Raw genomic sequence first — 25,356 nt, 5'->3', positions numbered from 1 at the left:
CTTAGCACATGCATTCTCACATTCTCTCATTAACTCCTGACGGCTATTTCCTGGAATCATGCAAGAGAATTTGGGATAAAGCAGGGGGCCTTATTATAAACAACAGCTCTGAATTGTACCAGCGACTTGCAGACTTCAGTCTACAGCACTTACCCTGAAATGGTTTATTTTCTCAAAACCTACTCAAATATGGCACTGGAATATATCAATGTATAACATTCAAAAACTGTTTTGATTTCAATCTGTTGTTGCCTTCACAAGGCCAGTTTCAAAAGCTGTGTCTTGAGAGGATCATGGAGGACCTTCAGCAGAGAATTTACATGAAGACAGAACACTACAGAAACAAACTGAGAGGTCTATGAACACCAGAAAAAATATGTAGATGTAATATGTAGAGAAGCCATTAAAAAAAAAAACAAAAAAAAACCCCAAACAAACAACAACAACAAAAAACCTCACAACCAGATGAAGTCGTAAACAAGGTCTGACAGTACCTAAAACACACAAAAGAAATCTAATTTGAGTATTTTGTAGGCCAAATTTGCAGTTTCACCAGTGATACTACTATTCCAAGCCAGAGAGTTAGGTTGACATGCTAGGTGCAATTAAATCTCATCTCCATCCTCACTGCTGCCCAAGTTACACCTGGAAGTCTTTCCCACACCAAATTCCTTCCCCTTCCTGGAAGACCATTCCACATGCCAGAAAAGCATTCTTTCACTCTTGCTTCTGAGTTGGTTTTTTTGTAGGGAAAACAAAAGGTAGAGGGAAAAGTCCACATTCATTCAAAAGGATAGTACATCATATATTGTCATGCTTACTCTTGCTATCCATATGAAATTTTGATCTCTCTGCAGGAAGCTAAACTCAAACTAAAGTAAATTTTACTGAGTCTCATTAATGTGAGCCATTCTTACTTGAACAAATTGGCTTCTGTGACATTCATCTCCCATTTGCACATCTGTAGGCTCTTCCATCTGTCAAACAATTCAGTTTGTTTCACCCTAAAATATAAAAAAGAAAGAAAAAATAAAAATTAAGTTTATTACAAGGGCTTAATTTCCTAAAAGAGCTGCAGACAGAGTACCATGCAAATTGATGGGGCAAATCAGTCAGTCTAGACAGGACAAAACTTATAATTTTTCTTCCTTTTTCTGCTCAGACAGCCACTCTAAGTCTTATGTACACAAGAATTGATGTTTGAGACTGATTTCTCCTCCCTGATAGACTTTCTTCATTTTTTCAGGATAAAGGACACAATATTGAGCAAGAAGCATCTACTCCACCAAAATCTGCTGGGAAGCAAATGGGTCTCTATCACCTGGATTTGGGGGGAAAGGTGCACCCAGCAGAAGGGCCCAGGAGGGGGGTATTGGAAAAGGAGATTCATTTGGCCAACAAAGGTTGTATTTTGGTGAAGTTAATCTCACTGAATCTGTGAGATTCTACAGCACAACACTGTAGGTAAATTTATTTTATGAACAATTTAGGAGCTCATGTGTAGGGATAAGAGTCTCTGATGGTAAGAGGAAATGAAAGCTCTTTACATAAGGATCTCTACCTCGTCCTCTGTTAATCAATATACCTGTAGTCACATTAAAAAAAAAATTAAAAACAACAACAACAACAAAACAAAACAAAACAAAAACCAACACCACCCCCCCCCCCTCTTATTTCAACTAGGCTGATACAGGATGACTCATTTTTTGTGATATCACCAATTCCAAGAACTTCCACACTGAAGTTCACACATATTCTTGTGCATTTGGACAACAGAGATAATGAAGGTTTTGCTAATATCTAAAGGAAGTAACTGCATAATCTGGCTGAGAAATCTGGAAGTCTGTGATTTCTGCTAGATTGATAGGTCTTAATGAGTTCTCTTCAGGCTTGAGGGCTTTTAATGTTTGAATAAAGCAAAAACTTTTAAGATAATTATATATTTAATGTCAGTGGAACCTAGCATTTCCCAGGCTGAGGAAGTTACAGGAAGGAATTAGGTCATATTGTACTTTCTGTAGCCCACCAGAGCACATTAACTTGGAAATCTTCCATTACCATAAGGGCTGGCTTGGGAAACATAGCACATTTGAATGAAGAACATCAGAGGAGACTAGCAGAGTAAAAGAGCTTAATGTCAAATGGCATCTACTGTAGAATTAACTCATATCTGGCTGAGCAGGACTCCACTGCCTTCCCTGGGCCACTGGGTAAGACGAAGAAAAATGAGGAATTTTCTGTGTCCTCTGATAAGTATGCAACAAACAAAACAAACAAACAAACAAACAAACAAAACCAAAAAAAAACCCAAAAAACCCCAAACAAACAAACAAAAAAAACCAAACCAGCAAGCAAGCAATTCAGAGCTCCCCATCTTCAGCAGAACATTGTCAGAAGTGTGACATTCTCACCCCTCCTATTTATTTTTAAGAGCTGCGAGTCAGCAAGCGGTGCAAAGCGTGTTTGTTACTCGTGTATCCTTCATCCAGTGCAGAAGGCAAGGACGTAACCTACATTTTCCTGTGCACAGAGTCAGTGAGGGAGAAATGCTCAGATTCATGCAGACCTGGAGCAACAAACTCTGTTTTTTGTAGCCCTGGATGCTTAATATTGTGCACCTGTGGAGCTGCCCTTTGAACTGACCTTCCCAGTGCACTTTGCAGACTTTGTGCATTGCCTGCAACATCACCAAACTACTGGCTTTAGACATGGTGAGTGATTAGGCATTAAGCACCTAAACTCAGTGAAATGCTGAAAATACAAAAGGGCAACACTAAAATTTTCCAGATGTGCACTGTAACACTGGCAAACTCACTTTTTTCACCCAATTCCTTCGCCGCAGCTACACATGTACATCTCATCAAACTCATTGGTTTCCTGATGTATTTATTGGACCACAAAACACAATTTAGAGACATTTTTATTGTTTCCCAGAATCACATTTTCTTGCCTTTTCACTGAGGGTTTTTGAGTTGTGAAACTCCCTTCTGTTTGAAGAGGTCAGAAATAGCAATGGGCTCAGAAAATATCTAACCAAATTAATAAAAAGGTTTATTGTCCACTCTGATTATTCAAGTCAGGACTCCTCCTACCAGTCCACAATTCCCCATGCCAGTATTATTATCAGGAAGGACTGAGCATTTTCTTCCTTTTTTAACCTTCACTACAGGCCATGGTCAGGGAAAGATCCTTAAGCTAGATGGACATTTGCATGACTCAGTCTGGCTGTCCTTACCCTTTAATTACTGGAAATATGATATTAGAAACACTGTATTTCATTCCCAGCAACAATTCTGGGCCAGGCCAAAGTGTCTCAATGCATGGGAAAAGCTTCCATGTTCTGAAATGGATCTCAGATCAAATTCGAACACTGCCTGCACAGGTTAGAGAAGGTTAGGGATCCCCTCTGAGACCCCTGTTGATGTGATCTCTTGAGCCTTGCATCTTTAGACAGCGTCAATGCAAGATAACAGTCCATCCTGCATTTTTAGCGATGCTTTTATTGGTAAATACTTCTGCTTTTTACATTTATTTTACATTCATACTTACATAGACAAGACCTTCACCTCAATGATGTCCTGCCTTAATTCCAGGCATTTCGTAGAGTTGTATTCCAAAGGCCCTTCATAAAACTCAAAATACCTGAGAAAGGACAAGAAAATATATCACAAATAAGGCTTAAGCTAGAATAATTGTCTTGCACATCAACAGAATTTTGCTGAAAGTCGTCATTTATGGGTTTTGCCTAACTTGAGGCTGCACTGCCTGGCCCATACCCAGCTTGTTCTTTCACAGGAAAGCAGATATGTCTCTGCTGGTCCTAGAACAGTCCCCCATGCCCAGTTTTTCCATTTCTACAGGAGTTTATCTCTCTTGAAGCAACAACAAGGACCAGGTACCTTTTCCAGCAGTCAGCACTTGGCAGCTGGAATTGAAAGTCAGGGCAAAAGCACTGATTATTTAAGGAACACAGTTCCCATCTTCTGCATGCCTGACTGTGCTGGGTTGGAAAAAAACAGCATCATAAAAGTGCTAGAGGTTGTATTCTGTCTGTGGAGGCTATTCCACAGCTCCTGAGGAACAAGCTTTTCACTGGGATTTGCTCTTTTGGTCTGTTTGGAAGGGAATGGAAACAGGGATTATACTTTGGGGAAAAAAAAATGAGAGCAAGAGGATTTGAATGCTCACACACTGCACAAATAACAGTGATAGTCTTGATTAAAATACAAACATAAATATTTAATTTATTGGCTAATTTCTTTACCTTACTCACTGGACTGAAGGAGAAGAAAAAGACAATGGTAGCTGTTCACGTTTAGAGAAAAGAAAAAGCCCAAGCTGTCAAGTGAACTCAATGAGTCTGTATTGAAATGACAAACAGGATTTAGGGTTTAAACCAAGATCTGCATCAGTTTCACTCCTAATCATTAGAAGTCTGTATTAAAACCTAATTCCTAAGATCTGCACATACCCATGAAACACTTTAGATGAAAATGAAAAACTAAGAGAAGATGACCTGGAAGAATAGGCATTAAGAACAAGGCTAGAAGAAGCTCTTTTGATGGATCCTTTAAAATCCTGGAGTTCATGAGGCTGTAACTCCATGAACTCCATTTTTGGAGCTTCAGTGGGAAATAAAAAGATAAGATTTGTGGAAAAGGTTCATTTAAGCCATCGTGTAATTGTGAAAATGTAATATTTGAGGTTTGTGTCATTGCAAAATAATATAAAAATTCGTGTTTGACCCATGTGTAACTGGAAAAAAGTCCAACAGCCTCCCAAAGCAATTTGCTTTCAACTGGGAGTGTTTCTCTCCTGTCAAGTGCTGCTTTAGAAAGTGTCTCCTTCACCTCTCCCTGAGGTTTTCACCACCTCAGCTTTGTCAAACCCCAAACCAAACATCTCTGTGATCCAGTGAGAGGCACAAACCTTGAGACTGAAAGGAGGAAGCACATGCTTAAAAGGTGGGAGGAGGAGAACAAAAATTTCCTAACAAAGAAGTCAGGAAAACCCAATAGCTCATCTTTAAAAAATGCTGCTATTTGTAAATGTGTTTATATAGCTGTCACGGCAACAAAAATGAATTTTTATAAATTTTGCAGAGGAAATTATGGAGTTAAACTATTCCAAAATCAATGAGAACTCTATGAAAAGACTTCCTCAGCCTGATGAAGGGAGACCTAACATGAATCCTCATCTGGGCTCTCACAAAAAGGCTCACACTCTCCTTCCAGCCAAATTATCCACCCGGACATCCAACATTTACTAAGGAGCAGCTGAAATCCACTGCCCTGGCATATCACCCATGGGCTTGTCTTGTTGAGCTGGCACTGAGCAACTTGTGAATGAGGCTTCAACTGGATTTGGATTAAGAGCCCACCCGATTTCACCAGGCCAAAGCCCTGTGTGGATGTACTCCACATAACTACCCCAAAATAAACCAAAATCTCTCTTTAGACAGCTCCATAGGATTTCTTACTGATCACAGAATTTTCCAGGGCTGAAGGAATCCCCTCTGGCTACCAGTACAGACAATGCTTTAATCCTCTGAAATAATCATTTTTCAGACTGTCTTTTGTGATATCAATCCTTTTTTTTTTTTGGTTCTTTGAGTCAGACAATGCTGGCAACCTGGATGTGCATGTTCTACACAGTAACTAGGGGCAGGTACACACCCCCACACAACACTTAGCACCTTACACACACCTGCTTCTTCTTAGGGTGCACAGGAGTGAGCAATGCCTACCAGCCTCATCCTCACCTGTCACCTAACAGTTCATTTCAGTATCTTGGATATGCCTCAGGCAGATAAGCAGAGCAAAAATCTAGATTAGCGTTTATTTTTATCTTTCTTGTGCACTTCTGGCTGTGCTGCTAAGTTAGAGAGCAGCAGCTCAGATGTCAAGCAGCACATGCTGTCACGTGGGAACACCACAGCACGGGAAAGCTGCCTTCAGTCTGTGGCATCGGAGTCAGAGATGTCATTTTATGAAATGGAGATGAAATTTCCTGTGTCCCAGCCATTGCCTTTGATCGTTGCCTGTTTACTCAATCCACAAGCCAAAAATAGAAATGAAAAAGGATGTGTTACCAAAGCAGCAGAAGGTTAAGGAGGAAAGGATTGGGTCAAAAATAAACCACTTCTGCATCTGAAAGGAAATCAATCCATGAGGCAACACTGCATTTCTAGGAGAGCTATTCCATGAGCCTATAGATTGAGAAAACACAGGGCTGTCCTGCAAGCCTCTAACTCTCACAACAGCTTCAGCTTTCCCCACAGACCCACTGGGAGCATTGAATTCACTGTTTGCTACCTCGTGGAAGTGCAGAGGGAGGATTCATGGAATGGGCTGGATGACACATCGCTGATAGGACACGTGCAGCAAAAGCAGGGGACGCCAGTGGCAGTGTCATTCTGCACAGAGACGAGAGATGCTGCTGGCCATGGGGTCAGTTTGACTGAAGCAAGCTCAGTGATCTCAAGTATTGAATAAGCATCCTTCGGGCTGTCCTGCATCAGCCCTGAACCTCACTGGAGCAGACAGACAGCCACGAAACCCTCCTTAGTCGCCATGCTATGGATGTTGCTGCACACTGGCTGCAAGTCATAATGGAGCTACAGCAGCATTAAGGACTTTTCAAGACAGTGGCTGGTCAATAGACTCAGGAAAAAGGGTTCCTCTCTTTCTCCCAGGAGTGCTCATGCTATTTATTTGCTTCACAGCAATTCCTCCTGCTGCAGACAAGCTGGGATATTAGCAGAGGCCGTTCCCTGGAACACCGGACAACCTCTTCCCACAGAAGAGTTTCACATTGTGCTTTCCTAGAATGCAGCTTTTGCACAACACCAGGCCCCAGCACAAGAGGCATGGGTTCCCTCAGCCTCCAGAGATGCCTTTTAAACCTATGTCCTCATCCTGCAAGGGTCTGGTCCTGCAGGGAGTGTTTGGAGATCCGGCCCCCACACTTTCCCAGAGGAAGCATCCATCTCACCCACTCCCTGGTCTCTGAGAGCTCTTTCTGCCTGCTCACTCCCACTCTAAAACATGTAGTTCCCTGCAAATGATACATTTGCCTGTCAGAAATCTTAATTAGCACAAATGGAAACTGTCCTCCCCATCATCCTCCTCAGTCTGATCTCCAGCTAAGAAACAAGGGTGTAGTTCATTTTATTTTGGTTTATATTCCTGATTAGTGACAAGTGACAAACCTGACTATACTGCTTACTCCTTTTGCTACGGAAAAGGTCTGTGTTTTGGCTTTACAAGAATGACAGTCAAGTTTTATTATCCATAAAACAAGAGTTGATCTGTCACTGCCATAATGTCCTCTCCCTCCATTTTTTCACTTCCCCTGATGAAACATAAATAACTTTTATCCCTGTAAAGGTCACAAGCCTACAGGAAAACCAATACAAGAATTCACGATTCTTTACTTTAAGAAGACAACTGCAAATGAATTACAACAAACAGCTCAGTTGCATGTAGGATTGTACTTTCTCAGGGCACTGGGCACTACACACCACTCACTGCTCTGTGTCCGCGCATGTCAATCGTAGTTTTCAAACCTACAACACTTTTCCAGTATCAAATCCTGTGTCTGAACGCCACACGAGCTGCAAGTGCTCAGAGAGGACTGGTTTTTTACAGCCCACTGCACTGAGTGCCCAGAAGTTAGATGCTATTCACTCTGTAATTTTCCATTTTTGACCAACTGAAACTTTCTTCTCTTCCAACATTCACGTCCCCTGGTGCAACCTCACCTCCAGCTGAGCTGCCTACTGAACTCACTATTGAGAGACACATTTGGTTTCTCAGTACATCAGCTAATACTTAGGTCTTTGATCATGTGCAGATGGGCTGCTCCTGCTTTGATCAGATGTGAGCTTTTCTTGCTCACACTACACAAATTAAAAAGTCTGAGACTTCAATCCTGCCTTCAAGTGACGCTTGGGTTGAGACACAGATTTGTCTGATATATTGAAAAAAGGTTTTAAAGCATAATTTAGTGCAATGGTCAGGCATCTTTTAAGCAGGACCATTTTCTCAAGCTGCCTCCCCATTCATTCTGCTCATTCCTGCAGTGCCAGCTCTCGACACCGCAGCGAGGCTGCAGCTCTTGCGTGGCAAGAGCATCGCAGGAAGGATTCCACCTACCCTGCAGGAAAAACAAAGATATTTCCAAAAATATGCATTATCCAGTGACTAAGAAATGAGAATAAATGAACCAAGCCCTGCAGGCTTCTACTAAATGCTTATTAAGAGTGCTGTCCAATTAGCAGTGCCTGCGCTCATCAGTATGGGCCGATCCACGGCCAGCCTTGGGTTGAGATTCACCTTCCTTACTCAGGAACATTCCAAGTGTGCCAGAGCACATTCCCCAAAGCACAGGGGACTCACGTCATCTGGCAAGGCCTTCATGGAATCTTCAGGTCCCTGGAGCAAAAATACTGCTGGGGTGGAGCCTACCACAGCTATAGAGGCCCTGGAAAATTCATCCGGAGTAGAACACAGTAGGTGTTGACTTCATCAGAGCCCGTTGTGAGAGACCAAACCCCGCTGGCCTTTGCTTTTCTTAATGCTTCATCTGACAACATCAAAACCCACAATATTTGGTCAAAAGGTTTAAGGGCTTTACATCAATTTGGGGGATTTCTCCCCTAATGGAATTTTCCTACCACTTTGCATGGCCTGTTCTCCCAAGATGGTTTTGTCCCATTGGAAAGGGATGATCCGTGTTGAGCAGGTAAAGAAGCTGATGTAGAAGTGACAAGGGAAGCAGGAATGTTTGATGCTCTCAGACTAATTTAAACTTCAATAGGACTGGGACAAAAAAAAACAAAAACAAACCAAACAAATCAACCAACCAAACAAACAAAAACAACAACAACAAAAAAGCCCCCCCCAAAAAAAAACAAAAACAAAACCACCCACAACCACACATTGCTGCTTGTGCTGTTTCTGTTATTTGCGAGCCTGAGTCGACTTGTCCACAACAGGATGGTGCTTGAAAGGCTGAACTGAGAGAGGAAGAGCTGTGGGCTCAACAAAAGAGACTGGAGAAGCAGCAGGCTTCTTTTAAACAGCTTGATGAAACTATTTGATTGTCTCACCCTTGGGGACAACAAATGTTTAAAAAGATGGTTCACATTCCTCCTGTCTACCATGTGCTGATGACAATGTCACTGGCAATAACTGATTTAAATCCTGTGCCATCTTCATCTCTAATGCTAGTAGACGCAATAGATGTCTAACTGATTATGAACTTTCCGTATGTGTCTGTAGGTGGGAGAAAAATATGCCACCACAAGCTGTGTCATGTAAAAAAAATTAAAATATAACCAAGGGAAAATGGTCATTTATCTTTGTATACATTGTGTAGTAATGGCTCTTCTGAATTACTGCATCCAGCTCTGACATTTCATCTTTGGGAGTTTGAGACACTGGTGAGAGTTACAAAAGGACCTGCAGAAATTATCTGAATTCTAAAAAATTATGCGAGGCGTGTGAAGCTTAATCTAAACATATGGTGACTGAGTAAGGAGATACTGCACCAGGAAGCAATCACCAGTGGCAGGAAGGCTTTCAATACAGTATAGCAAGGAAAAATAGTATTCAATGCCTGGAAGCAAAGGATAGAAATGGCATCTTTAGTTCAGGACTGGCTTTCTTTCTAGAAGAACCAGAGTAATTAAAATTTAGGATCTGGAATCCTTGTACAGGGACTCAAGTTTTCCAGGCGATTCTTGTAGCTGAGGTTAAAAGCTATTGATTCATGAAACCACTGATGGTTCACTTAGGATATTTTGATACATTTGCTCTTATAGAGTCATAAGTTTTTCTTAGCTTTGATAATAGATTATGTTAGATAGGTCCATCTATCAAGGCAAGGACAGTTTACCAAGATACTGTGTCTGTCTTCCAAGTTCAAATTTTTGCTTTCAAAAAACCAAAAGTGCTTCCATGGACCAGCCCTAAATTCCTAAGTTTGATCTTCTGCAGAGGAGCAGTGGCTTTCATATTTCTGTCCTTTAAAGGCTGTTCATGGATTGCTCACTGAACATCCCCACAAAAGTGGAAAGTGCACAGGTTTTTTTGTGTTTTTTTTTCCTCAGAGATACTCCTTTTCTGGATTCTTTTTTTTGACCTAATCCCATGACTCCACAGGTGTCTTACACATCTGTGTAGTCAAGATGATGGTTGTGATGCCCTGAGGATGTGTTTTTCATCACAACTCCTGCCAAACTGGCGCTGGCTGCTCACTGCCATTCTGATTCAGATCTCCCATCTCCAGGCCTCCACACACAGACTGCAATTGCTCGGCTCTGCTGCTCAGTACCTCATTAGCAACGTGAATTGACCAAACATCCACTCCTGCCAATGGCACGTCGTTCTTTCCCTTCCAATCTGTCCACTGACTCGGGACACAAGCCTCTCCACTGTTTCAGCCTAGTGCAGCACCACAGTAAGTTGCAAAACACAGCTCCACTGCAGCAGTCGTGGGTGTAGCAGCAGGAGCTCCAGCAGAATCAGCCCTAAATGGCACGGCAAAGTCCAGGCTGCCTCCTGCTTCTCCCCAGAGGTAAGCCCACCTTGCAGCCCATCAACACCACCACCCCCTGTGCTTCCCAGGTCCTTTCTGACACAGAGGGACACCCATCTCCATTCAGAGGTTTTCCCACTGTGCATTGCACTGATGATTTATTGGAGATTACATTGAATCTGAGTTTCAGGGAGACGTTGGTGCTTCTTGTCTTTCACTGCATCAAACCACCGCTGTCTCCTGACAAACATCAGTGGAGTATGCTGCAGGAAGCCCTATTTTCCCAGTTTCATTTCAAAACTCTCAGATTTTTAATAAACGGATGCTTGGGTGTTTTAATCAAGCCCTTTCCCATTCGCTCTGACTGAAATAATCTGCTGATGTTGTTATCCGTATGACCACCCACCTAGAAGGACAGCAAAACTCATGACAACCCTTATACATCAAAGACATCTCAAAACCCACATTTTAGCTTATTGAAAGCAACTGCTTATTTTTTCTTCTTGTGTTTTTTAGATTTTAGGATCCTTGTACAAAGAAGTCGGCAATGTGACTTAAGGAAAATCCTAAACCCTTACGTTCACTCTTGTACAACATGTATTTGATAAATCAAATTGATCCTACTTTTTATTGTGCAGCCAGTGGGGACAAAGTTTCAGATTTGTCATACTAGACAATTCAGTGCACAAAATGACAGGCCTAAAAGTATAATCTCCTCTCGCCCATCTGAGGTTTCTCTGGTCTCGCCACAAAAGCTCTACATTGAATCTTATCTTTAGCTCCAGTAGACTAAAGAGAACACCGTACACCAATTAATATGGCAGATAAGTCATCCTGTCATCAAGGCAGCTTCTTGTCAGTGAAAAAATATTTAAGCACAAGAACTTGCAATCCCAGTAAGTTCCAAAACATATTAGAAGGAGAGCAGAAGAATCAGGGCTCTGGGAAGGAGTTGTATATATGGCTTCTAATGACCAGCATTAGATAAAACCCTTTACCTGATTCTCCACAAGGATGATGTAAGGTTTAATGATGCTTATCACAAAGTAAAATGCAAAAGATAGAAATATGAGTAATGGGTGACACACGAGAATCAAAAATAAGCCAGTGTTCAACAACTGGTTGTTATTGCATCTGTGTGAGTAATCCTCTTTTGGTTGAAATCCGTATGGTTTCGGGGAGCTCCTGTGTTTCACTTTTACTTCTTGCTAGTATTCACAATTTTTTTGCTACCTAGAAGGCCTTCAGCAACATAATCTGAACCTAAATGAAGGCTCTGGTGCCCAAAAGGGCCCAGCAAATTGAGATCTGTCAAGTGTCTGCCCAGAGCAATATTAGATGACACAAACAGGATCCACAATTTTGGTTGCACCACATACATGACATAATCTTCTATTTCCACAGGCTGCTTCTACACAGTCTGAAGAACTGTTCTGAGCACTGTGGTGAAAACCTGGGTTAGGTGAGTTACCCCAGCACAGCAGAGCTGCCAGAGCAGGGATCAGTGAGAGAAGTGTGTTTGATTTCAGACCTCAGCCATCAGAGGGCTGGAGCCCCTCTGCTCTGGAGCCAGCCTGGCACAGCTGGGGCTGCTCAGCTGCACAAGAGAAGGCTCCAGGGAGAGCTCCGAGCCCCTGCCAGGGCCTGAAGGGGCTCCAGGAGAGCTGCAGAGGGACTGGGGACAAGGCACCCAGGGACAGCACCCAGGGAATGGCTCCCAGGGCCAGAGGGCAGGCACAGCTGGGATCTTGGGAAGGAATTGGTGGCTGGGAGGGTGTTGAGGCCCTGGCACAGGGTGCCCAGAGCAGCTGTGGCTGCCCCTGGATCCCTGGCAGTGTCCAAGGCCAGGCTGGACAGGGCTTGGAGCAGCCTGGGACAGTGGGAGGTGTCCCTGCCCATGGCAGGGGATGTGACTGGATGAGCTTTATTAAGGTGCCTTCCAACACAAACCATCGTGTGATTCCAAGGAGCGACTCAGTGTTTACTGAAATCACATAGCACAATAATCTTTATACCTCTCTTACTTGATCATTTTCATGCAGTGTTCATCAGTTTCCCTGAGGCCACTATTCTCATGAAGTTTGGCTGACTTGCAATTCTAATGCACTCATTCTCTCAGCGTGCTTTTGCTTTGGAAGTCCTTAATTTTCATCTAAAACTTCACTCCTACAGGATGAGTTGTCAGCATCTCTACACCCTGTATTAAGTTATGTAATTAAAAGATAAAGAGTAGTTCTAGAACACATTCAAGCTGATACCACACATGCATGAATAAACATGTCTCTCTGTCTATATATATATAAATGGTACACATTAATGGAAATCATATTCATATCTATTTCAATTAATATATTTAAACACCAAACCTTTTACAAGAAGGTGATGGCACAGCAACCTGCAGAGCTATGCAGTGAAAGGTATTCTCTGTGCTTATGCTGACATGCCATTAGTTTTTTTGCACTTCAGACATCTCTCTGGAGTCCTGTAAATATATATACCAATAAAATCTGTTCTGTGAAATGTAGTCTGCAAGTCTTCCATTCAGTGGAAAGAATTATTCATTAGAGGAAGACTTGTTTTCATTTTATATCAACAGCCCGAAGTTGACTGTCAGATTAAGACTCTCAGGAGATGTCTGGTGACAACACAGGCAGAAAGGTGATCAAAGTAAATAGTAAACAATTTTGACACAGCTCTGCAGTAGACACCACACAGTCTTATCTCCACACTCACACAGTACTTTTTTATTTCCCTATATTCCCGGGTTTCATACAGTAGGCTAAGGGATAAACAATATCTCTAACACACCTAGGTGTGAAATATGTTGCAGGTAGAATTATCCCTGACTGAAAAGCTTTCAGCTCTGCTGTCAGTAACACAGAACCACAGAATGTGCTAAGATGGAAAAGACCCATGAGGATCATCCAAACTGAGCTCCTGTCCCTGCACAGACACCCCAACAATCCCACCCTGTGCACCCCTGGCAGCTCTGTCCAAGCTCTCCTGGAGCTCTGGCAGAGCCCAGCCCCTGTCCCTGCACAGACACCCCAACAATCCCACCCTGTGCACCCCTGGCAGCTCTGTCCAAGCTCTCCTGGAGCTCTGGCAGTCTCAGGGCTGTGCCCAATCCCTGGGGAGCCTGGGCAGTGGAGTCACAGTCATTGACATATCACATAACAGGCTTTAAAATGCACTTTTTTTTTTTTTTTTTCCCCCCATTGATATTATAACCTTTTCCAGTTTATATCTAGCTTGTGCAGTTTGTTTGTGAAAAACCCACTTGCACCTTGAACTTCTTTGTCTTTGAAGAGGCTGAGGAGACTGAGAGCAGCACTGTGGTTAAGCCTCTCATGCCTGTGTCTTTTGTATTCAAGGGTTTTCATTCCCAGTCGTGCAATCAATGATGGTTCAATTGTCTCTGTCAAAGGTGTCTAGAGAAGGAAATCTATATTTGTTTATTTTCTCATGCCTTCAAGATGATGTGTGTCTTTGTGTCACACTGAGTTCTTTTCTATGCCAAGTGCCTAAACTGAAGACTTTGCAAATACGGACTGTATATGCAGACACTGAAAAGGCAACAAGAGTAAAAGATAGATAGATACACACACACACACACGTATACACATGAACCTTTTTTCCTCCTCTCTAAGTGAAAAATTGCAGTGGAGGCTGGTTTGTCTTGTAAAGAACCTTTGCAAGACCAACCAGCAGAGCAGCAGGCAGCCCTTGTGCAGGATCACATTACAGCAAGAGCCCGAACAGGAACTGCAGCATTGCTGTGGTTCAGTGACAGGATGATTTCTGGCAGGTTAGACTCTGCAACTTCTGCTTGCCTTTGAAGTGCTATCAGCTCCACAGCTGTAGTGGTGTACGGTTGCAAAATGATGATATTTAAAATAAAATGGGCAATTTACCCAGGGTTTTGTTTATACACAAATATTAAATATATGGTTCTTTTAATAAATATTAAGTATATGGTTCTTTTAATTGTTTTTGGTTTTTTCTTTATTTTACAGTCTTTTCTAAGATTTCACTGCTGCTTATTGATGCTCCACATGACTCAGGATTTTTAACCCCTGTAACTGGTGTTCCAGGAAGAGCCCAAATATCCACACTATGCCCATGCCTGGATTTGTGCAGATGGCCTGGGGTAGCTGTGGAGTTCTTCAGGCACAACTGCTGCCAGTTTTCTGAGTCTGCACGTGAACCTGCAGACACCTGAGCCCATGTCAAACTAGCAAGTACAAAGAGTGCAGCACCACATCAGTGCTTCTCATGTTGCCAAATACTGTAAATAAAGGAAATAGTCCAGTCTTATCTTGGCAGAACACTTTTCCCCTGCTAGGCCCTGAAAAGACTCCAAGTTAAACTATGTTTCCATGGAATACACCTTTTGTTCTAAAGACCACATTCCCCAGTGTGCTCTGTGTGCACCAATACTGTCACGTTGGGACGTTCTCTGCAGAAGTCCCATTCTCCCATTCTGCCACACCTCGACACACAGCAGTGGTAGGGAAATAGGAGAGGCCAGGACATAGAAGCCAGCCTCCTGCAGACTTGATGGATGCTTATGGCATATTCCAAAATGTCCCCAAGGCTTGTAAAGGGGAAAACAGCACAGCGTTTGGGCATCCCTGACAACTTCTGTACCATGGGGAGCAGTGCCAAGCAGCCAAAGCATACTGCAAATCTCATTTTTCATACAGCCTGTGCTCACATTTGTGGTTCATACAAGGAGAGAGAGATCTCTACAGTCATTCCCTCGGGTGTTGGTACCTGGTGCCTGTGTCACTGCCACTCTTCACTGCTCCGTCATCCGTGAAATTAAAGGTGCCGGTCCAATTTGCCAATTCCTCTCCATTCTGCCAGCTAAACTGCAGCCCTCTAGCAAGAAAACGAGGCAGTTGATATTTGATATCATTCATTAGGTTAAGTCTATCAGCATGAGTTCTCATGTCCTATTTCTTAACATACAAATGTGACTATGACATGTTCATCAAAAACAATTAAAAGATACCAAGAACAAGATATCACCTTACTAGGATAAACAATTTTTACTTCCCATAGACCCTGTAAGTCCTTGGATGAAAACAATGCCAGGCTTTCCATACTAATTTGAAGGCCAGCAATTATCTGTGCTCATAAACAACACACATGTATGAGGAGGTGGAAATTTCATTCTCCAAAACACAAGGGCAAAAACCTGGAGACATGGGATACCACAGGGCTAAAGAAGTAAAAGCTCCAAACTTCAGTTTTACATCTACAGTAGTTGCTAAATGTGGTGGGCACTGGGTCCTTCCTCTGATTTGTTGGCTCTGCTAGCAAAGGATGTGTCATTTGATGACATCTCTAAAGTCACATTATAGTGTTTCTTTTGCCTGTTTGGAAACACAGCATTATTTTAAGCCAATTCGTAAGCACAATCATCACAAGTCCTTGTTTTCCAAACTTTTGCAGATTTCTTCCAGCCCCCATGATACCTGCAGTCTTCTGGAAACTACACCAATAGAAGGGTAGAAATTTAAAAATGCTCGGGAAATATTTGACAACACAAGTCAAAACCCTTCCCTTATCTCAGAAGTCAGTGAAAAAGTATCTTGCAGATGGTTATTTTTAAACATCTCCTTTTTAACCCAATTTCATTATTTCAGAAGCCTGGCAAGCTGAGTTGTGAACATTTGGTGCTGCCAATAGTGAAAGTTAACTTCCCAGTTGGCTGTGCAGGGACAGCCAGGAAGCAATCTGCCAGCATTCTTTCTCTGAAAGAAAGGGCATCCAGGACCCTGAAAGTTTTGCTGGTCACCAGACCTATGGCAAGGGCTGGTGAATCTCGCTGGCCACATCCATCCTCTAGTCTAATTGCCAGCAATTATTATCACAGGGAATTAAGAAGGAACAATGTGGGGTGTTAAAATATGCCCAGGGAAATCTTGTGAGGTTTAACAAGGCCAAGTGCAGGAGCTGTACCCAGATCAGGGCAACTCTCGGGATCAACCCAGGCTGGGGATGAACAGAGGGAGCGGCCCTGGGAGAAGGAGCTGGGGTGCTGTGGGTGAGAGCTGGACCTGCCCCAGCCTGAGCCCCCCATGCCCTGGGCTGATCCCGCAGCGTGGGCAGCAGGGCAGGGGGGATCCTGCCCCTGTGCCCCTGTGCTCAGCTGAGAGCCCACCTGCAGAGCTGCTCCAGCCCTGCCTCCAACAGCACAAGGACGTGGAGCTGCTGCAGCCAGCGCAGAGGAGGCAGCAAGGTGATCAGAGGGATGGAGCAGCTCTGTGGAGGGAATTGGGAGTGTTCAGCCTCAGAAGAGGAGGCTTCAGTGTGACCTGATTGTGGCTATCCAGTAGCTGAAGAGAGGTCCTGGAGTGACAGGACAAGAGGGGTATGAGCTCAGATTGAAAGAGAGTAGGTTTAGATTTCATATAAGGAAAAAATCCTGCGAGGGTGTTGAGGCCCTGGCACAGGGTGCCCAGAGCTGCTGTGGCTGCCCCTGGATCCCTGGCAGTGTCCAAGGCCAGGCTGGACATTGGGGCTTGGAGCAGTTTGGCCTAGTGGAAGGTGTCCCTGCCCATGGCAGGAGGTGGGACTGGATGAGGTTTGAAGTTTCCTTCCCACCCGGTGATCCTATGATTCACATCAAAGTGTGTATACATAATGCTATAATGGCCACAGGGTAATGCAGTGCTCTGGATACCAGGCAGTCCCACAATCTGCGTGTTTCTCTGGCAGTTTCTAATCAATTGATCTGCTCAAGGTACAATTCATGAGTGGAATACTGGTGTGAAGAAAACACAAGAAAATTACTCCGACACTTTCACTTTGAGGCTTGTTGAAATAAACACTTGTGGTTCTCCCGGTTATACCACAATCAAACTTTTTTTTTTTTTGGCCACACTGTGACTGGTATAGAAACATGGTTTCTTCAAAAAAATATCTTTGTAAAAGGCATTTAAGTATACAGACTTAAAAAAATCTTTTAATTGCTAAAAGCACCACTGAATGTTACATTGGGAGAGAGGGTAGAAGTGTGGGGAAAACCTAGTTGGAATTGTACTTTTAATTGGATTTAAATTCTCTATTTGGGGCTTAGGTATTTGCTTGTGAACTGAAATAGAGAGCATTAATCCAGATAAATGGCTGGCGTTGGTGTGTCCTCCAGAGGTGAACTCTCCTACAGTATAGCCAAAATTCAGGCAGATTAAATGAAGAATTAAAGCCTGCAGTAAAGCCCTTTCCCTGTCTATGTCTTTACTCTGCATGTAACAGCTGAAAGGAAATCTAAGTAAATGTTCCAAGTGGAGGGGGGTGAATCTGTCCATCCAGCAAAACAAATTGCGAAATCACACTTAACTGCCCCCCTTTCATCAAGCTGTTTTTGGGGAAGGGCATGCACTGCAGCAGAGGCAGCCAGTGTAAAGGACATTCACAGTCTGGGTAAGATCCAAGGGGAGATGGGAAGACTAACCCTGAGGAATGGCAGATATGTCTTATGATGATCAGCTTAATATACTTAGCTTTGAAGTGGCAGGGTGGGGATCTAATTGAGGTACAAAAATATCCAGGGAGGGATCTGGATATGATACTTCTCTGTGGTTAAGGACAAAGTACAGAGCTGTGAGCTGAGCTTAGGGTCAGATCAAAGTTAAGTGTCCAGCCCTGAATCAGACAGACCACAGAGGGCTCTTCTTCCAACAGGTACTCCGGAGATTAATAGAATATAGACTTATAAATACACAAAACACTCCACCAAGGAAATTTTGCACAGTTATAGGGCTCTGTGTCTCACTCTGAATCTGTAAGTCTGAGACCAAGCTGCTGCTCTGCATTTTTTGCAGGGGTGGTACAATAAATCTCTTTCTCGCAGTAAGAACAACTTCCATAAATAATGGTTTGTAGTACTAGCATGGAGTGGAAACCAAGGATGTGACATTTAAGAACACTGAATTAATTCTGTTTCTAACAGGATTACTGAGAGCTTTACCACTGATTTCAATCAGCCTTGTGTTAGAAGAATTTAATTTTTGAAATATAAAATTTTCTAATCCTCTCAGTTTTGAGTAGTAAACATCCATAAAAATTGTCTGGCCAAATGTTCAAGCAGCCTGAGAAAACAGAAAAGCGACTTGAACCGCTTCATCAGTGTATTTCTTTGGCATTCTATTTCAGTCAAATTCTATCATGTTAACTCTCAGCACTAACTGCATTTAAGCAGGTAAACAAATTAAGGTTCTATGAATCAGAGTTGCAATACAAAAGCACACACAGGATGGAAACATTCAAAAGAATGAGAAAAAGCATCAGATCAAAAAGGAGGGTAAGAAAAGATCAAAAGAAGGTGAGGAAAGCTGAGGAAATTACTTAGACTTAGAGGGCTACTATGTAATTTACATAGTTGATGTCAAACAGTTAAAAAAAAAGAATAAAAGAAAAAAGAAAACAAGAAAAGAAAGAAAATAAAGAAAATAAAGAAGAAAATAAATAAATAAAGAAAAGCTAATTTTAAGCCTGGAATCCTTGGCAATGATTACCCAGTGGAACTTTGCCATTTGCTCAATTTCCCCTAATATAAGAACTTCTAAAATTGTATGTGTCCCCAGTGTGAGATGCTGATGATGGCAAGGAAAGAATTCATAAAAGGTGTAATAACCAGAAACTTTCTCAGTGCAGAGGTGCTTTTTATTGTCCATGAATGTAAGCAAATTGTTCGTCAAGGAAGCTGTACGTCAGTTACAGAGCCCATTAACCACAAGACTTTACCCCTAACAAATAAAAGTATGAGCAATGTTCTGCCTTGCATTGGAGAAACTCTGTGAAGTTGGATGTCTTAGCAACAGAGACCTTGAGTTTCAGGTAAATGTCAAAGCAATATTTTGATCCTAATTGGTAACTGTGAGTGTTGAATCAGTGTGTGGCCAAATAAACATCGGCGTAAAGTAATAATAGGAGGAGGGGGTGAAAAGCCAGAAAATTAACAAAGCAGCAGTGACTCTGAAGGGCTTGTCAAAACCGGCTGTCAGGAAGCAGCAGGAAGAACAGACTGAAAGCCTGTTGCTGTAATCCAAACAAAAAACAACTCCCACACAAGCAGAGGTTTAAATAGCAGAGGATGTCAGATAATTACGAAGTTTCTGAACTACAAGGCAAGAGTGACCAAGCTGATGGATTGCAGAGAGAAACCTTGCACCCATGTATTGGTTTTTAGTACCTCCAAGGGGTCCAGCCCTGTTCAGGTAAATGGTTTAAATCACGTAGCTAGACAACTTCCCCGGACATGCTTTGGAAAATAAAAGGTTTAATAACAGGGAAAATAATAATCATAAACAGATAAAGAAAATGCAGGTCGAACACAGCTCAGAGAGCATCCTGACATTGTTACGGCAGTCCTGAAAAGCTCTTTGGTTCTTTTGTGTCCTCCCTTTAGTACTCCATAGTCTAGGTGGGTTCCACTGGCAAATTGCCTTTAAGTAGAGGCACAGACTTTGAAGGACAGTGACAAGGTCCAACAGGTGCTTCTCTCTTGGCATGGAGCCAATTACAAAGAGAAAGACACAGAACTTTCTAGTTTGTTTTCCTTATAGGTTTCAGGTAAACTGAAACCCTTTTTCTTATACAGAAATGCTCACTTGGGAGTGGGGGGGTGAATTACTACATCTCACCCTTTATTTATTACAGATAAGAAAGAAAAAAAGGAACAAAAATAGTTACTTTGAAAAAATACTCATTTTTGGTAGTAATTATGATCATGCCAATAACTTATTGTTACGTAATAATTTGTTTCTATAATCAAACTGTAGTTTAGTGCATTAAATCTTGAATTTGGAACCCTTTCTTATTTTCTAGCTAATTATTTCAATTGTTAATATTTTAAAATTAAAATTTGTTCTCTAGTTGCTTATGAATTTAATTTTACCTTTTGTTTGTAGAGATTTTCAAGTGAATTATAGATTTTTTCTGCACTGGATTCAGGCTAATGAATCTTGTAAGCTCTTTTAACATTTTAGGAACAAGATATTAACATTAATATGATAGTGATAACTTAAAAAAAAAACTTCTTAGTACAAAGAATACTCTTTAACTGATTTAAACTTTACAAAAACTGAGTCTCTGAGTCTCTGCTTTTAGAATGCTTTAATGTCCACATTGCTAGTCGGTGTGAAGGTGTAGAGTCTCTCTAGAAGCACTGCGAGCTGCCTCTCAGTGTTTTTCACATGGTTTTTATTTGGTGTTTTCTGTTGTTCTGTAGTCGACTGCAATTGTGGCTTGATATTTTTTGCAGGAGCTTAGAGTTTGGACCTGAGAAGACAAACACAAACCTCTCTCCCTGCCACAAAAGACAGGTTCTCAAATTTTATATATATATATATATATTATTATTATTATTATTATTATTTTTAAATGAATATGAGAGATAAAAGAACATATGCAGCTCGGTTCAACCTTTCCACAATAGAAAGCACTCCACACACTCCCCCCATTTTTATCTTTTAGGGAATGTGTTTAGTTATTTGTGCACCTTTTTTGTAATAGATTGGTTTTAGAATGCATTAATTATATTGTGTGGTAAATTTGATATTTGGTATGTTGAAAAACTTGTGTTATTCTGAGAACTGTATGTTTAGGAATGAGAAATGCTTATTCTTGGTCTTTTCTCCTTTATGTGTTGAGGTAGAATTTACTTTAAAAAGCATGTGGCTCTGCTGTCATTAATGGCACAGCTAGTGTTTGGTAGTTTGGGAACGATTGCACAATTGTTTCTGCTTGATTTTGAGATATGTGAGATACCTTTTACAAGTGTTGATGCACTCTGGTGTAAGATGCACAGTTCTAATATACGTGATACAGTTTGGCTGCTGCCGAGAAAAAGGAAAAAGATCAGTATTTTAAAGTAAATCTTACAATTGAGTAGAACTTTTTCTTGAGTAGAGATATCTTTGCTCTCTTTACTAAACTTGTAACATACAAAGAGCTTATTAATATGAAATACGAAATTTAAAAAACATGCAGATAGCTGTTACTTTTGAGATATGGTTTTTAGACTTTCTTAGATTTCTTTGAGATATTTATAAAAACAAATTATTTTTAGAGGTATAATATTTTGAAAGTTTTAAAATTAATTTCAAAGATTAATTTAATAATTATAGATTTTTTTGTGATATTTGTAGTGGTAATTTGCAAAAAATTTTGAATTTTGAATTAACTGTTTTAAATAGTTTTATAGATTCTAAGCTTATTTTTAAATAACTAGATTTTTTTTCTTGAAATTTCAATGAAATATTGATTTATAAAGTGGGACTTTCTTCTTCAAAGCTACAAAAAAAAAGAATAAGGTTAGGGTTTTAAGGTATTTTGGGCTTCTTCTTCGGTGACTTTCTTGTGATGATTTTAATGTCAGTCCTTTTGGATAAAGTCTATTTTGCATCTTGGTTGCTGCTGAGAAGGCATAGTTGATTTTTTGCTTCTTTTTCTCCCCTTTTCCTCTCGCTGCTGTCGGTTTTTGTTTTCTTGGAGGGTTTGTTTCTTTGCTGCAGCTTTCGTGATTCATATGTTAATGAAGTTACTTCTGTCTCACAACATAAACTTGCTAAACCGGCTTGGCTGCCTCTAAACTTCTTTTCTTCTTTGCTATTACTGTCGGCTTTGCTTTCTTGGAACTGGCACCGGACCGGGGCCGAGGGGGAACCTTTGCGCCTCTCGCCGCTTCTCCTCGGTGCTGGGACCGGGGATGCTGTTTCACGGCTCGCTCCTGCAGGGCACAGGAGTTTTAGGGTGAAGAGAAAGCCTCCCTTCTCCCCGTGCTGGCTTTCACAGCTTCCCCTGGGGGTCCGCAGCTTTGCCCTGCCTCTCTCCCTCGCTCTCTGCTGGTGCTTTTTTGCTGTTTGCTGCGCGTCTCTGGTATCAGAGGCAGCAGAGGGGTTTGAGGACTTGCGAGAACTGCTGTAATTTGGACTCGGGCTTTGTTTTAGCTCTGTTTGAACGGCAGATGCCCTGCTGGAAGGGGGATAGTTTTCTGATAAGCCAGCTCGGGTTCTCCTGCGGTCACCCGAGCTGGGGCGTGCCTGCCTGTTTTTGGGGTGGTGACGAAGGCTGGGGCTGTGAGCACAGCCCGCGATGGGGGCACGTCCTGCGGCTGATCGGAATGACTGTGATGTGTCGCGGTGGGCACAGATGGATCCATCCGGGAAGGCTGTTTTTCACCGCTCTTTAAAGATGGCTCAAGAGGCCACGTGGCTTGCTCACAAAGGATTAATTTTTTCGGCGCGTTTTTTTAAATTTTTTGCTCTGCGCTCTTTGAGTTTGCCTCTCTTTTTAGCGTTTTTTGGTGGAAGGGGAACAACATAAGCAGAAGGATAAACGGATATAGGATTCAGAAAGTTAACTCGCATGGCCAGTGCTTGTTCTCTTCCTGCGTGGGGAAGGGAGGTGGGGGAAGCAGGGTGAAGTCTTCCGGACAGCTTCCCTTTTTCCCTTCAGGGTCAGTTTAAGGAATAGACTGCTTTTCAGGATTACAGGTTCAAAGCATGCTTTTTTCTTTCACTTGGAGCTGCGTTTTTTTCTTTTTAATTTGCTTTGCTCACGTTTTTGTTGTTGTTATTGTTTGAGTTCTTTTTTTTGTGGGGGTTTTTGGGGGGATTTTTGTGTGGTTTTGTTTGTTTGGTTGGTTGGTTGGGTTTTTTGGTTTTGTTTTTGTTGTGGGTTTGGGTTTTCTTGTTTGTTTGTTTTGTTTTGTTTTGTGTTTGGGTTTTTTTCTCTACTTGCTGCTATTGAAGGTATGTTACAATTCCCCTTAAGGGCTTCCTCTCTTTCTCTGACGTTACAAAGTATTTCTTTTCCCCAGATTGCACGTCCTTCACCCCACTCTGTCTTTCAAGGTGTTTCTTCTCAAATTAAAGTCTTAAATTGTAAAATTACAATCAAAATTAAAATTAATGTCTCTCTCTGCTTCTAATTGCTGGTTTCACTCACCGTATCCAGCACACCTGGTCTATTTCCCCAGTCCTCTGCGGACACGCAGCAGATTTCTGTCTTGGCTCCGCTCTGCCAGCCTTCCAGGTTCTTTCAGGACTTTTTCCACTCGGCATTCCAGACTGGCTTTCCCCCGGCTATGACCCCTTTCCACCGGGTAAGGCTTTGGTCTGGGAATCCACCTTGGCTCCCAGACCCACAAAATGTGTTTTTTTCGCACCCCCAAACCACCACGAGCTTGCTTTAAAAACATGTCCAATGTGAAAAGGCCTGTGTAGAATGAGGGCACGTCTACAAAACAAAACAAAAAAACCCTGAACAGGTCCTGTCAATGTGACAGGTCCCTGCTCTGGCACCATTTATAGTTTTCTAATAGTTCTCAGTACTTCCCAGGATTCCTGCCCTGTTCAGGTAAATGGTTTAAATCACGTAGCAAGACAACTTCCCCGGACATGCTTTGGAAAATAAAAGGTTTAATAACAAGGAAAATAATAAACATAAACAGATAAAGAAAATGCAGGTCGAACACAGCTCAGAGAGCATCCTGACATTGTTACGGCAGTCCCGAAAAGCTCTTTGGTTCTTTTGTGTCGTCCCTTTAGTACTCCATAGTCTAGGTGGGTTCCACTGGCAAATTGCCCTTAAGGAGAGGCACAGACTTTGAAGGACAGTGACAAGGTCCAACAGGGGCTTCTCTCTTGGCATGGAGCCAATTACAAAGAGAAAGACACAGAACTTTCTAGTTTGGTTTCCTTATAGGTTTCAGATAAACTGAAACCCTTTTTCTTGTACAGAAATGCTCACTCAGGAGTAGAGGGTTGAATCACTATACCCACACTGCGATCACACTGAGATCCCCCCTCAGCAGTGCCTATAGTCCTCCTGAAGAGGAAAGGAAAGGTGACAATTCACTTCAGACTAGAAGGCAGGACTTATAAAAGGAAGCTGCTAAATGAAGGAGACCCAAAAGTCTCCAAGTGCAGCTGGAGATCATGTCTGGGCTCTTCCCAGAGAGTGCGCCATGACTGTGTATGCAGCAGAACTCATTTAGGACGCATCCATGTGCGTTCCAGGCACAAGAGCAGTTTGGTGCAGGTGGCTGAGTGACACAGTGACCAGCACCTCTGGGTGACAGGGACTGAGTGGCAGCGGGGGCATCACCTGGCTCTCCAGACACAATCTATTCCCCAAATACCACCAGTTCATCCCATTTAATCCCAAGCAGCAGGTGATTTCCACTCATCTTTAAAAGGTGACAGCTGCCACTGCCCTCATCTGGCATCTACCACAGGCAGACTAAATCCAAACCCAAGCAAAAGCAGGCAGAAATGAATGTTATTTTATAATGGTGAAGCTAAGCCAAAACCTGACTCAGCTTGCTGGCCTACACAGTCGGGCAAGAAAGGAGAAGCAGAGGAAGGGAAGGAAGATAAGGATGTCCCCAAGAACAAGGCAAACTATTTAATTGTCTTTTTGAGCTCCCTCTATTATTTGTCTTTACTTCTTCTGCTCTTGTTTTCCAGCAGTTCTCATATTTTTTCTCTATATAAATTCTCCCTAACAAAGAGGCCATTAGAAGGTGACGGGAAACCCAAGTTTTGTGACTCTGGCTCCTGTTGAAGTTATAAACAAATAGTATATTCATTAATTCCATGCATATCATTAGTAATTTTATAATCCTGTTTCTGCAGGTCTGGTTGTGGTGCTGCACTTCCCTGTTACACACTACTCAGATACAGAAGCCATATCCAGTCCGTGTCCTGATGACCAACAGTCCAGACCATGTAAAAACTTCCTAAATTCAGTGGAAAATCACTTTCACTGTACCTCAGTTTCCCTGGTTTGTAATTC

The 25,356-nt window shown here is 42.2% G+C and overlaps 1 protein-coding gene across 3 annotated transcripts in view; it reads right to left on the bottom strand.

The window, feature by feature from the left end:
• ST8SIA5 (ST8 alpha-N-acetyl-neuraminide alpha-2,8-sialyltransferase 5) overlaps positions 1-25,356 on the bottom strand; it is a 77,094-nt gene that overhangs the window by 12,693 nt on the left and 39,045 nt on the right. For 2 of the 3 annotated variants that reach the window (XM_040090784.1, XM_040090783.1), the window contains 3 exons: positions 15,319-15,426; positions 3,550-3,642; positions 918-1,004 (listed from right to left, as the gene is read on the bottom strand). In XM_040090784.1, coding sequence (XP_039946718.1) covers positions 918-1,004; positions 3,550-3,642; positions 15,319-15,426 — 288 coding nt within the window. The remainder of the gene's footprint in view (positions 1-917; positions 1,005-3,549; positions 3,643-15,318; positions 15,427-25,356) is intronic. The other variant, XM_040090785.2, reaches the window with a different exon arrangement.

Source organism: Hirundo rustica, chromosome Z, assembly GCF_015227805.2.
Source record: "Hirundo rustica isolate bHirRus1 chromosome Z, bHirRus1.pri.v3, whole genome shotgun sequence".
NCBI classification, from domain to species: domain Eukaryota; kingdom Metazoa; phylum Chordata; class Aves; order Passeriformes; family Hirundinidae; genus Hirundo; species Hirundo rustica.
This window is presented reverse-complemented; position numbering and strand designations above follow the sequence as displayed.